This window comes from Leucopleurus acutus (assembly GCF_964270905.1).
Source record: "Leucopleurus acutus genome assembly, chromosome: 3".
In the NCBI taxonomy this organism is placed as follows: Eukaryota; Metazoa; Chordata; class Mammalia; order Artiodactyla; family Delphinidae; genus Leucopleurus; species Leucopleurus acutus.
In genome coordinates, this window is record NC_139145.1 from 53,939,391 (window position 1) to 53,952,953 (window position 13,563).

Genomic DNA, 13,563 nt, shown 5'->3' on the forward strand with positions numbered 1-13,563 from the left:
CACTCCATAGACCCGCAGCAGCCTGCCTCGGCATGAAGGCCTATCAATATTTAACGTGCAGGTGTCAGTTGCTGTAAACCGAGCATACCCCAGCACCAGCTTGAATTAATCATATGCAGGAGAGAAAATAAAATGCCTTTTTCTCAGAGCCCCAAGTTTCACTGGCTACACCAAAGCCTGGAAACCACAAGGTGAACCTTCTGCTGATGGAGGACCCTGCGAAGAAGCTGAACCAGAAGAGTGACGGCAAACCCCGGAAAGTACGATTTAAAATCTCTTCCTCCTACAGTGGCCGGGTGTTGAAGCAGGTCTTTGAGGATGGGCAGGAATTAGAGTCGCCAAAGGAGGAGTACCCTCACAGTTTCCTCCAAGAGTCCCTTGAACCAATGGATGGTGTTTATGGGTCTGGGGAAGCCCCCAAACCCCGGTCGTACTCCCCTAAGCTGACTGCTCAGAGGATCAGCGTGTTTCGAGAGGGTAGTGCCTACACCTTGGCGAGCAGCCAGCCTTTCTTCAATGATTACAAGGCGAATGACCGTAAGGTTGGTATTGCCCATGGTGTATAAGCTTTAAGGACTAAAATGTGGTTAGAGAAACACCTGAATTGTTCAGATTTGTATCTCGCTCCTACTCTGGTACTGACCAGAGCTATAGGTGCACCAAAGGTGAAGCCGCTCTCAGAATAATATTTCTGGGATGAAAATAACGTTCTTGTTGACTACCTATTGGAAAGTGCAATACGCATAGCTAGTATTCAAATTCCATCCAGGGTAGCAAATTGTAATTGGGTGTTTGGCTGGGCAATCTTGGTAAGTAAATGAAATAGAGATGCAGCGGTTTTCAGGTTGCCGGTCTGCCGTTTTAGAAAATTATGCGGCAACGAGTTGTTCTTTTTCCTGAAAGAGCTAAGTGCTTGAAGGTGCTTATTTTATTCCAGCCAATTATTCAGCTTGTGGTTTATCCATGTCTACTTTTATTTCTTATCTCCCTCCTGCTGCCTGCTTTTTTGTTTGTTTATTTATTTATTTTGCCTTTCCATTGCTTGTTAACATGAATGCCGGGTAGTTGGAGTCCTGGGAAGAAATGGTGAAAAGCAAATCAGCCAGAGGAAATGTTACATGGGAAGACATTTGAGCTAATATTTCACTTGAAACATGTATTTTATCTGTGAATTTCAGTTATCTTCTCCAGTACCATGGATAATCAAAAGCCCATACATGATCTTCTTTGAAGCTAGAAGAACCTGGAAAATATTTGCTGATTTCCAAAAACAGAGATGTGTATATGCTCTCTGCCAGTAGGGCCATGAATGCCTTAAAAAAAAAAAAAGAGTGAATACAATGATATAATGTACCAGGTTATTAATGAATAGCACACCAGGATATGTTTTCATCTTTAAAGTGTGAAATTCAGATAATTACTCTCTAATCATTTTTATTGTTCATTTCCTAAGGGAACAGATTATACATCTATAGCAGACAAATGTATTGGCCTTGCTGGCATTGGTAAAAGTGTAATTATGGGCATGTCCACATTTATCAAAGATAATACCAGGTTTCTTTTTGATATTAAAGGGGGCTGGAATGAACAATCCCTCATGTTAGTGGAGTGACTTACGCATTACAAAGCACTATCACATTCTATCTCATTGAATCTTCTTCACAACCTTGAGGAGAAAGGCAAAGTATGGTATTTTCCATTTTGCAAGTGAGGAAAATTGAGTTCCAAGTTGTAAGGGACCCACCCAATATTATAGGGTCATTAGATGTAGAGTCAGAATAAGAACCCAGGTCTTCTGATTCCTCATGCCCTTGGCCCTATGGAATGTTCCTTTTAAGAGAATAAGGCCATTAATAATAGTGATGATGATGATAATAATAGTTACCATTTATCAAGTGCTTATTACGTCCTAGGTAATTTGTTATATCCTGTACTTACAGGATTTCTTTTTAACTAAATCTCATTTGTAGCTTTAGAATTTATAAAGTCATAGTTTATACGAACCTTGTACAAGGCCATGGTTTATAATGTTGGACTTCTTGACCTTCATCAGTCATGTGTCATACTTGGCATTTATGTAAAAGTATGATTAGGCATGGACTTGATAAAACCAGCTACCGGAGTCTTCCTCGCAGCACGGCACAGTGGTTTTAAACATAGTACTCTAGAGACAAGGTTCAGGGTTTGATTTCTGCTTCATCCGGTTATCCTTGTTTTCTTTGTTGCCTGGACAAATGCCACATCCCACTGCTAGGCCGCCTCTGGTGTGAGAGTGATCAGGATGGATTCGTGCAGCTCCACCCACTGAAACAGGTTGTCAGTGCGGTACTTAGGAAAAATAAGGAAATGAGAGCTGGGAAGTCATGATTTTTCAATAGTGAATCCAACTGTAAAATAACCCTTAGTAGATATCGGCTTTACAGCAACACTGGGTAGCAGTGAAACACAATAATTAAAAGCAAGGGCTCTGAACTTGAACAGATATTTGTACACCAGTGTTCATAGCAGCATAATTGCCCATAGGTGCCCAAATATTCATCAATAGGTGACTGAACAAACAAAACGTGGTATATACATACAGTAGAATATTATTCAGCCTTAAAAGGAAGGAAATTCTGATACACATTATAACATGCCTGAACCCTGAAGACCTTGAGCTAAGTGCAATAAGCCGGTCACAAAAAGATAGTTGTATGATTCCACTTTCATGAGGTACTAGCATAGTCTAATTTACGGAGACAGAAAGCAGAGTGGTGTTTGCCAGGGGTTGGGGAGAGGAGATGGTGGAGTTTAACTGAAGAGTGTCAGTGTGGGAATAAGAAAACATTCTGGAGACACGTGGTTGCACAATAATGTGAATGTACTGATGTCCCCGAACTGAACCTTAAGAAGGTTAAAGTGGTAAATTTTATGTTATGTATATTTTACCACAATAAAATAATAATCATAAAAAGCAAGGCTCTGGTGTCAATTAAACCTGGACTTGATGTCCGTTCTACCCACTTACTCTGTGAGCTTGAGCAAGCCACTTAACCTTGTGATAATAAAAGTACCTACTTTCAAAGATTATCACGGTGATTAAAAATATATGACATTAAAAGTACTTAGCATTGTGCCTGGCACATTGTATATGCTCAGTATATGTTACCTACCATTGTGATAATGACCAGGTTCTTATCTAGGAAATATGGAGTCTTTTAAAATTTTATGTGATGGATAGAGAAAGTGGTTATAAACAATCAGATATTTTAAGGAATTGAAACTGACTAAAATTTATAAGGTTCATTTAAAAAAATGAAAGGGAAAGGAAGAAGGAAAGTAACATTTATTGAACAGGTACTTTGTGGAAATTATGCAAACTTTTCTTCACAGTAACTCTGTGAGAGTTTTACAAATTGGAAAAACAAGTTTATAGGGCTTAAAAAAACTTGCAAATCTCACACAGTTTGAGAGATTTAAAATTTGAACTCAGGTCTGCCTACCTCCAAAGGCCATTGAGTTTCTGGTACCCACTAGGCATGTCTGCATTTAAACACAGAGCAATGGAAAGGTTTCATGGTCCCTGAATGGCAATTCCTAGTCCTGTTGCTTTTGACATCAGAGTATTTATGAATGTTTAATCACATAAGTTGCCATTCCGAGCATTGGAAGGACACAAAAAATTCCTGGCTCCATCCTGGTCCTCTATAATGTAAGAGTGGGTATTCCTCACAGGCAATTGGGTGTAACTGGATAATGTGAACTTTAGTTACACCCAGAGAGTTTCCTTAGACACAAGGAAGAACTTGGCTGTCAGGGTGACTGAAACTTAAACACACCTTAAAGGTGATTTGGGACCCTCCATCTTTGGAGTATCTTAAAAATAAATTTACTATCCTGAGTGTCTCAGATGCTGACCAGCTTAGAGGCAGGAGGTTGGACCAGATGACTGCAATTTTTTTTTTTTTTTTTTTTGTATATTGAGAATTTTGCCTTGAAAAAACCAGCCCTATGTGTGAAAAAAGCTTCCTAGTAACTGAACCTCTTTGGCTATTACTGGAAAGAGATATGGAACCTTCCAAAAGTGCCACCATCTTTATCTTCTGATGCTCAGAAACTGATAGTCCAGAGTGTGAAACAGGAACCCAGCATGCATCAAACAGTAGGAAAGGGAAGCTGCTACATGATCCCCTGAAGAGAGGGAGAGAATACAGGGCCAGGCAGGAAGCTTGTGGCTCCGTAAATAATTATTGAAAACTCCACGGGTGTTTCAAGGAAGGGGACCTGAAGATTGAAGTCCTGCTCAAGCCAGGTTGTGACTGAATGCCTGATGGCTTTAAATAGGAGACTGCTTAACTGTGGCATCTAAATAAATTTGGTTTATACAGTTCTGTAAAAGCAGGGCCAGATATTTCATGCTGGGGAATGTAGTTGTGTAGCATGATTGTACGTGCACTACTAAAGAAGTTTCTAATACTAGTGGCAGTAACAATGCCCATCACTTGCATAGTATCTTCAGCTTTTGCAAACTCTTACATATTCTTCATTGCACCCTCGCCCCTAGACGTTGATATAATTAGCCTCAGGGATGAGAGTCAAAATATTTAAGCACAGGAACACTGCTCAGTCAGCACAGAAGCCAGCAGAGTGCTGGGGCAGGGTCCTGAGACTGGGGTCTTAAGCATTAATGTCTACATTGCTGAGTCTGGGGATGTGAGAGGCTCCCTGAAGAGAGAGGCTGGGGAAACAGGAAGGCTCTCATGAGTATCAGGACAACACCTGATAACCACCCAGTATGGAAATATTCATATATTTTAATAAGTAATTTGTCTCTGGTGGTGCCCATTAGTTGGATGTCAACCCATCTGCGTGAACAAACAGGTTCTGAGAGGCCAAATGGCTCTCCCCATCTCACAACTGGTGGACAATGGAACTGGGATCTAGTGTTGTTTCCCCCCAAGCTATCCTAGCTCTGCGAAACATTTCCTCCCCAGGCTTCTCTACTGCATTGTAGTATTGCCCAAGTTGTTTCTCAGCAAATGATGAAGTAACACATGATAAATCCATACAAGGGAACATAGGCTATTAGTAATGATGCTATAGAAGTACACTTATTGACATAAAAAATTTTCATATTATATGAATAATGAACACACACACACACACACACACACACACACACACATATATCTTATCTGGTGGTTGTGGGGAATGTTTATGAGTACTACAGTATAGGTGTTAAGAATATGGTCCTTAGGGTGAGACAGACCTGGGTTTGAATCCTGGCCACAAACGCTAAGTAACTCTGTAAACGTGGAAGACTCTTAACCACCCTGAACCTCAGTCTCCTTCTCTGTAAAATGTAGAAGTCATAGCATCTACCTCATAGGGACGTTTGGGAGGGAAGTGAAGTAATGTTTGTAAAATGCTTAGTATGAAGCCTGACCCAAAACAAATGCTATCCACTATAATAATAATAATAGTAGTAATTCAATAAATTGTGTCTACTGTTATTATTTATGCATAAAAATGTTGGAGAGAGATTTATTTATTTTTTTAAAAATACAGTTACTTTATTGATTTCTTACAATCAAATACTGCCAACTAGCATTACTTCCATTCATGCATCATTAAAAACAAAAAGATATTTCCTTGGTATTTTCAAATGATGCACATTATACAATAAACAAAAAAAAAGTTAGGACTTAAAAGGCACCCTGATTAATTATGTAAACTGGTAATTTTTTTAAAAAAAGCATAACTAGTAATTTGGTTGCTGAGAGATTTATTTTTTAAAAGCTTTCCTTTGTATGCATTAAGCACTCACTGTGCCCAGCGCTGCACCAGATCCCATGGTATGTAGCAGGAATAGAAGCTCTAGACCCTGTCCTGCAGAGTCCTACATTCTAGTTACATGATTAATTCAGCTTTGGCTGGTTACCATCAACAGGAAGAAAGAAGCTGTTGTTCAGGGTTTTCAGACGGAGCAAAGAAACCAGAGAATGAACTGTAGCTTTGGGCTGTGATGGGATCCCTAGTGCCAGACCATATCTCTCTTTCCTGGGATGTTGAAGAGGTTCTGCAGCCCTGTATTTGGTGACTCCTGGTGAATGACCATGCTCATTCTTCATTTCTCTAGTCCCCACCTATTATAGATTTTGGAAAGATAATCATCTACACGAATAACCTGAAAATCATTCGAACTCCAATGGACAAGAGAGATTTCATGAGGAAAATGCTCCAGAAGGAAGAGGAGGCTGAGGAAGAGTCTCTGATGAGCAAAGAAGAAATCTATGGAGACCAGAACGATGGGCCTTTGGCAGAGACGGGAGGCACCTTCCCCCATAACCAGTACCCACAGGTATGTCAGAACGGTTCACTGCCCTGCGCAGAGCTGGCCCTATAGCCGTGGTCTCCAAATTGTTTTCACTGTGCACTATTTAAGTAAGAACTTTTGAATGTGAATACTTATGTCTAAATGTTAAAGATGTTGAGGAATTTTAAGTTTATTATATTCTAGTGGTTTATCACATTTTATTGTTAGCAATAATAGTTATAAGCCCATATTTCAAATACTCATAATTTGAATTATTTTAAATGATTTAAGATCTGATTAGGAACTTATTGTTTTCACTTTGCATTGAGGCTTAGAACAGCTTGTTCTAGAGATGGAAAAAAATCAGCTCTGTCCTTTTCTTATGGGTTTGCTTGTGCTCCTATTACTGTTGGTAATTCTCAGCCCACAGTTTCCTTGAAGAAATCTAATAAATCTACTTGTCTTTAGAGTTTGTGGAGATTAGTTTAGTTAAAACTAAGCAATATCATCTGTAAATCCACTAGACCAGACACTAGTGAACCACATGTTGTAATATGCTGAAAGTGAACGAATGAGCAGGGTCGTCATTGTCACTTTATGTAAAGTGAGGTCACTTTACATCATGTATACAACAGGGTCCCTTGGGTACCACCTATGTTAAGTGACTGCCCAACTTAGTGAGGGTGCTGGTGTCACCTTGTTTATTAAAAATCAATATAACCTTTTCTTATGAAGATATTATTAAAGCTTAATTTCTTATTTTGTTTTCTTTAGATAAAAAATAAATATAGATAGTACGAATGTTTTTTTCTCCCCACACGTTTCAGAGGTGTGCACACCCCACCTTGCTCAGACATGCTCAGACAAGCGGGAAGGTGATGACATTCGTTAGTTCACAGTATGGGGTTGAGGGTGAGAAAAGCAATTTTGGTGAATTTAAGCTAAGAGAGTAAAAGCTTGGAAAGCAGCAGAAATGAATTTTCTCTCTTTAGATTCCATCTCTTGGGACTTGAAGCTGAACCTCCCATGGGTTAGCATGACAAAATGGGCCAGGGGCTTCCTCGCACTTGAGTCAAGGGAATGAGAACGCCATGACCAGACTCCAGTTCTCCTCAGAACCATTCCTGTCTCTTTCCGACCTGATCTCACACTTGATAAAATATAGTTGAAATGCAAATCTGATCATGCCATCCCTTACTCACCACCCCCCCCACCCAGCTGCCAAAAGAAAACAGCTTTCAGTAGGCTCTTATCACTTGGGATAAAACCAAAACTCCTCACTTGTTCTAGAAAGCACTGTGTGGCCTGGCTTTTTCAGCCTCATCTCTTACACATATCTGCTAATTCTCTGCCCTATGCACACTGCCCATCTGGCTACCCCTTAGATGTTCTTTGCTGGCAACTTCCCTGTGCCTAGAATATTCTCCAGACTCCCTACCTCCTTGCCCACAGATCTCAGTGGAGGCATCACTTCTACAGAGAGGCCTCCCCTGGTTTCCATGAGGATAAAATCCCATGAGGGTAAAAATCCACAAGGATGGACCCCTCAAGGCACCTCCCCCTCCCCCTGCACATGTAATCTTACATTTATTTGTGTGATTCTTTGGTTAATGTTTGCTCTTACCCACTAGGATTTGGTCTCTATTAGGTCAGGGGGCATGTTTATGTTGGGTGTAACATAGTAGTTCCAATGCTAAAAATAATAGAGCCTGACATTTAATAGGTGCTCAGTAAATATTAGGTAAATGTTTGTGGAAAGAATACTGGAATTTGGAATGAAAATGCCAACTGATAAGAAATATTCTGCCTCTGCCTTCTCTCGCTTTCTACAAAGCACTATTCAGAGCCTAACATAGCAGGAGTCAGACAACTAAACTTTGTGATCCAAAGCATTACCGTCCCACTTTAAAATTCATTAATGCTATCCTTTTCCATACCATATTGTAACTTGGAGCATGCATTTTCAGAAGAGGACCAGAAATGCAGGTCACATTGCAGGCCTGAATGAAAAAGCAACAACAAGCCTGCTATGACAATTACCTTTCAATTCAATTTGGAGAGAACGGTGTTTTTTAACTATAATGCCATAAACCAAGACAGAGGTGTGCAGCAGAAAGTTGCTGTGAAAGGTTATACTCCACTTGCCTGTCCTTTAAGCTCTATTTTATTTTATTTATTTATAATTAATTAACTAATTGATTGATTGATTTTTGCCTGCATTGAGTCTTCATTGTTGCACGCGGGCTTTCTTTTTTTAGTTGTGGCGAGCGGGGGCCACTCTTCATTGCGGTGCATGGGCTTCTCATTGCAGTGGCTTCTCTTGTTGTGGAGCACGGGCTCTAGGCACGTGGGCCTTAGTAGTTGAGCACTCGGGCTTCAGTAGCTGTGGCTTGCAGCCTCTAGAGCACAGCCTCAGTAGTTGTGGTGCATGGGCTTTGGTGCTCCACGGCATGTGGGATCTTCCCAGACCAGGGCTCGAACCCACGTCCCCTGCATCGGCAGGCGGATTCGTAACCACTGCGCCACCAGGGAAGTCCCTAAGCTCTGTTTGAAATTGCTATTTGTTTGCCCCATCCCTCATGCAGTAAATGCCCAGACAACTTTTATTCTAAATCAGAGGGTCAAAGAACATCAAGGAGCCCATTCTGACCAAGAGACTCTGTTGTGTTATATGGAACAGGGAAACAGTAGGACCTTGATGAAAGAGCAGGGAGGGCTAAAAGCCAGGCCATGCTTGAACGTCTGTATTAACTATAAAAGAAAAGGAGAGGAATAATTGAATTGAGCCACAATGAAAAGTAGAAGGGGAAAAATCTGACCCTGTATTCAGTGGATTTGAGACCATAAGTGATCTGGGCTTCTTTATGCTTTAGGTGATCTTACCTTTGAAACAGAATAATGATAATAATAACTGCCATTTTTTGAGGGTTCATGTTAGCCAGGCCCCATGCCCAGTGCTTTCCATGCAGTAGTCCATTTCATCCTCACAAGGACTCTGTGAGGTGGGTATTATCTGTAGTCCCATTCTGCAGCTGGGGAAACTAAGGCTCAGAGAAGTTAAGTAACTCGCCAGAGGTCACCGGGGTCAGTAGTCAAACCTGGGTCCACCTGACTACCAATCTCATGATCTTAATCACTCTGCTGATTGGCCTCCAGATTGGTGCTGGTTACCATCTTCAGGGCCACGCAAGTCTTTGAGTCTCTGATGAAAGCTGAGACCCCTTTTCTTGGTCATGGAGCTAATGAGAGGTGATTTGGGTAGGTTGTTGGGTTCTCGAACCTAAGTTACGCTGTGCAGCCATGTTCTATATCTTCTTACTAAATGTTTTCTGGGAAGAATTTTTAAAAATATTGAGACTGGTATGCAGACGCTGATATCATGCATGCCTTATATAAAGTAGAGGCTCAATAAATACCTGTTGAGTTAACTGAATAATTAAAAAGAGCATAATGAGAGCAAACAGTTGGAGGAAGGGTGGTAACTTAGGATAAGAATGGAAACTCCAGGCCTTCCCTGGTGGCGCAGTGGTTGGGAGTCCGCCTGCCGATGCAGGGGACGCGGGTTCGTGCCCCGGTCCGGGAGGATCCCACATGCCGCGGAGCGGCTGGACCCGTGAGCCATGGCCACTGAGCCTGCGCGTCTGGAGCCTGTGCTCCACAACGGCAGAGGCCACAGCAGTGAGAGGCCCGCGTACCACACACACACAAAAAAAGAATGGAAACTCCAGTGAAACCTCTAACAATGTGCCATATAACCACGTGACATGAGATGAGATTTGATTGATGATTTGTTCTTGTTCTTTATGGCAGGCTCACCAGGTCATTTCACTGATCTTTCAATATCTGGCCTGGCATTCTATGCAAATGAATTTTTGGATCACATGTATAGCATTATGGTAGGATTTTACTGTATTTTCTTTGACAACATTGACTTATATCATTAAAATCTCAGTGGGATCAAGTGCAAAACAAAAACATGATGGATTTGGCAGAAAAATGGACCATGGCAATTTGCTTTAAGAATATTTTGGCAAATATATTTATTCTGCATACTTTAAGGGAAGAAAACCAATTTCCCCATTGTTAACATATCAGAATATGGCAACAATCAGTAAAATATTAACAAAAGGGGACATGGACATCATCTGGGGTTTTGTCAGCTGGAAAATGACCTCCATTCCCTACATCTAGAATAAATACCATTTAATACCTACTTAGGCACTTTGCAGTGCGATGGGGCTATTTTTAGAACATAGGCCTCCCTTTTCAGAGATGATTTGTATTCTTAGGTTACAAAAGAAAGTTGTGTTAGCTGGTTGAGGCACCCAGTGAACTCCAGCCGTCTTGTTAGTTCCTAGAATTTAAGAACACTAAGGGATCTCCAGGCATCATTGTTTTGTTTGTTTATTCATTCAGCAAGTATGTGGACAGCAAATATTGTGCCAGGTACTACACTAGATGTCAGGAAGTGATGGAGAGAGGCACGAGCCCAGAACACTTCCTGTCTAGTCAGCAGGAGCTTTCAGGGGAGTGTGAGACCTGCCAGGCTAGGGGCAGTAGAGGTGGGGTGGGACTCCTGGTCCAGAGGTACGAGTGGGCAAGGCTTCCTGGAGGAAGTGCTGCTAAGCTGACATCTGAGAACAGGTAGGAGCTGGTTGGGTTGAGAGTGGGGAAAGTTTCCTCGACACCAGCTAGAGAGAGACCTAAGGATGAGAGCCTGATGTAAGAAGTAACTGACAATGTACATCAGCTAAGGAGATTTTTTTTTCAATAAATTTATTTATTTATCTATCTATCTTTGGCTGTGTTGGGTCTTCATTGCTGCACGCGGGCTTTCTCTAGTTGCAGTGAGCAGTGGCTACTCATCGTTGCGGTGTGTGGGCTTTTCATTGCGGTGGCTTCTCTTGTTGCGGAGCACGGGCCCTAGGCACGTGGGCTTCAGTAGTTGTGGCGCACAGGCTTCGTTGCTCCGTGGCATGTGGGATCTTCCCAGACCAGGGCTCGAACCCGTGTTCCCTGCAGTGGCAGGCGGATTCTTAACCACTGAGCCACCAGGGAAGTCCTAGGGATTGGGTTTTAACCTGAAATTTATCTGGTGGGCAGGTGTTCATTACAAGGTTTCTTGGGTGCTTTCTATGTGGCAATCACAGCTGTAGGTTCATGAGATTGGTATCCATGGTGAGAACATCCCACAAGCCCGGAGGCAGGAACTATGCTGAGTTCCTGCCAGAATCGATAGGTGTCTGGATCGGGATTGTGGTTGTGGAGGGGAAACTGAAGAGATTTGAGAGATGTTCAAAAGGTGAAATGGACAGGAATTGGTGCTGAATCTACCTGGTATCGATCTGGTATTACCCCTTATTTCACAGAAGGTTCGTGGTCTGTGCACGGTCATTGCATGGCAGCGCAAAATTGCCAGTTTCCTTGAGATGTCTTAGGGGAAGAGCACAGCGATAGCCAAGGGGCATAGTCTGGTGTCCCTGGCAGGAGGGGACAAGGCTTAGAAGTAAACTAACTTTAATGGAGAACCTATAATATGCCAAATAACATATTAGGGCATTTACATATACTCTCTCATTTAATATTCCAGCTACTCAGAGAGGTAAGCAATATCCCTCCCAGATCACAGGTAAAGAAACTGAGATTTAGGGAGGTTAAGGGAACTGTCCCAGGTGCACAGTTGTCAGAAGCAGGCCTCAGCTCCAGGCTGCTGACTCCAGAGCCGAGCTCTTAATCACAGGGCCTTTTCATGGCTCTCCAAGAGCATAAAGATAAAAGTTCTGCAGGAATTCAGAGCTACGCTCCAAAGGATTGCAACATCCATTCATCCGTCCCCTCAGTCACACAGAACAATCCTGGGCACCTACTGCTGGGCAACTCTGATGAGGGCTGCATATGGAGTCAGTAGAAGCATGATCTCTGGCGCCCGACCCCCTGGGACCCAAGCCTGCCTCCTTCTCTTCAAGCTGTGTGACCACTGGCACAGAGAGAGCTCTTCGAACAGTGCCCAGGGAATTCCCTGGCAGTCCAGTGGTTAGGCCTCTGCACTCTCACTGCCGAGGGCTCGGGTATAGCGCCTGACACCTCCCAGGTGTTTCACAAGTGTTCACTATTAGTTTGGCAATGAGGAACATTAAGTCCTGCCCTTATGGGTACAGAAATAACGTGTCAGATGGTGACAAGAGAGATGAAAAAGGTCAAGTTGTGGAGTGCACAGTCTGGTGGCAGGAGTTGCTGTCTTAGAGAGGTCCATCAGGGAAATCTCCGATAAAGTGCTGAGCTTATTCTGTGCCTCTGGCCAGGTCCCTCGTTGGCACGTGTGGGACGCCTTTTCCTCGAATTCTGCCCCGGCCTCTGCAGGCTCCCAGTGCTATTTTGACTTGTGTGTGAACAATGGATTTGAACTGCTGCTGTAACTTAACCCTGACCTGTCTCTTGCAGGAAGGGGAACTTCCCGAGGACAACTGTTTTCACTGCCGAGGATCGGGCAGTGCCACCTGCTCTCTGTGCCACGGCAGCAAGTTCTCGATGCTGGCCAACAGATTTAAGGAGTCCTATCGGGCCCTGCGGTGCCCTGCCTGCAATGAGAATGGCCTGCAGCCTTGCCAGATTTGCAATCAATAGCCCGTGGCTTTGTATGTCCGCTTTTATCGCATCCTCCCTAAAGCTATTTGTAATCAACTGCCCCTCCTCCACCTTCTCCTCCCTCTCCCAGCAAGGAAGCCACCGTGGCCGCGATCACTTCCACCACTGGCACAGCTCAGTTACTCGATGATATTTCGTGAGGCTGGTAACATCTCCATGTGGGTCTAAGTGGCAGAGGCATTTTTGAATTAGAATCTGCTTTGAAACTGGTTCTCAAATGATCCTTCCAGGACCGTGTGCATGTATCTCACTTGACTTAGCTCAGGTTTCTCCTTGCACAAGTGAACAAATAAATGTACAATTCAGGCAGCAGGCTGAAGTCATTTCCCGGTTGGGAGTTATTTGAAAAATTATGCAGAGAGAAAGGAATAAAAAAAGTCAGGTTTCTGATGAACTACATTCTTGTTGCTTATAATGCATTTCATACAGTTATTGGTCAAATTGCATTTTTAATTAAGCAGAGGAGGAAAGGGAGGCCCGATGTTGAATGCACTAGCAGGCCGCTGAAAACAAAACAAGATGTGTTTGCTTCTTGCTGAAGAGAGGCGAGCTGAGGAGCCCCTTTTTTTCAAAGTCCTGAGTCTCTCCTGTGTGATGTGCTTGGGTAATATGCATGCAGGCAA

General features: G+C 42.7%; 1 protein-coding gene across 1 annotated transcript; it reads left to right on the forward strand.

The window, feature by feature from the left end:
* Positions 1 to 206: 206 nt before the first annotated feature.
* Positions 207 to 12,919, forward strand: GRXCR2 (glutaredoxin and cysteine rich domain containing 2; the record flags this gene model as incomplete). The annotated part of the gene is made up of 3 exons (XM_082835637.1): positions 207 to 542; positions 6,119 to 6,340; positions 12,737 to 12,919. The coding sequence occupies 3 exons, from the start codon at positions 207 to 209 to the stop codon at positions 12,917 to 12,919; spliced, it is 741 nt and encodes a 246-aa protein (XP_082691763.1).
* Between the last annotated feature and the right edge of the window lie 644 nt (positions 12,920 to 13,563).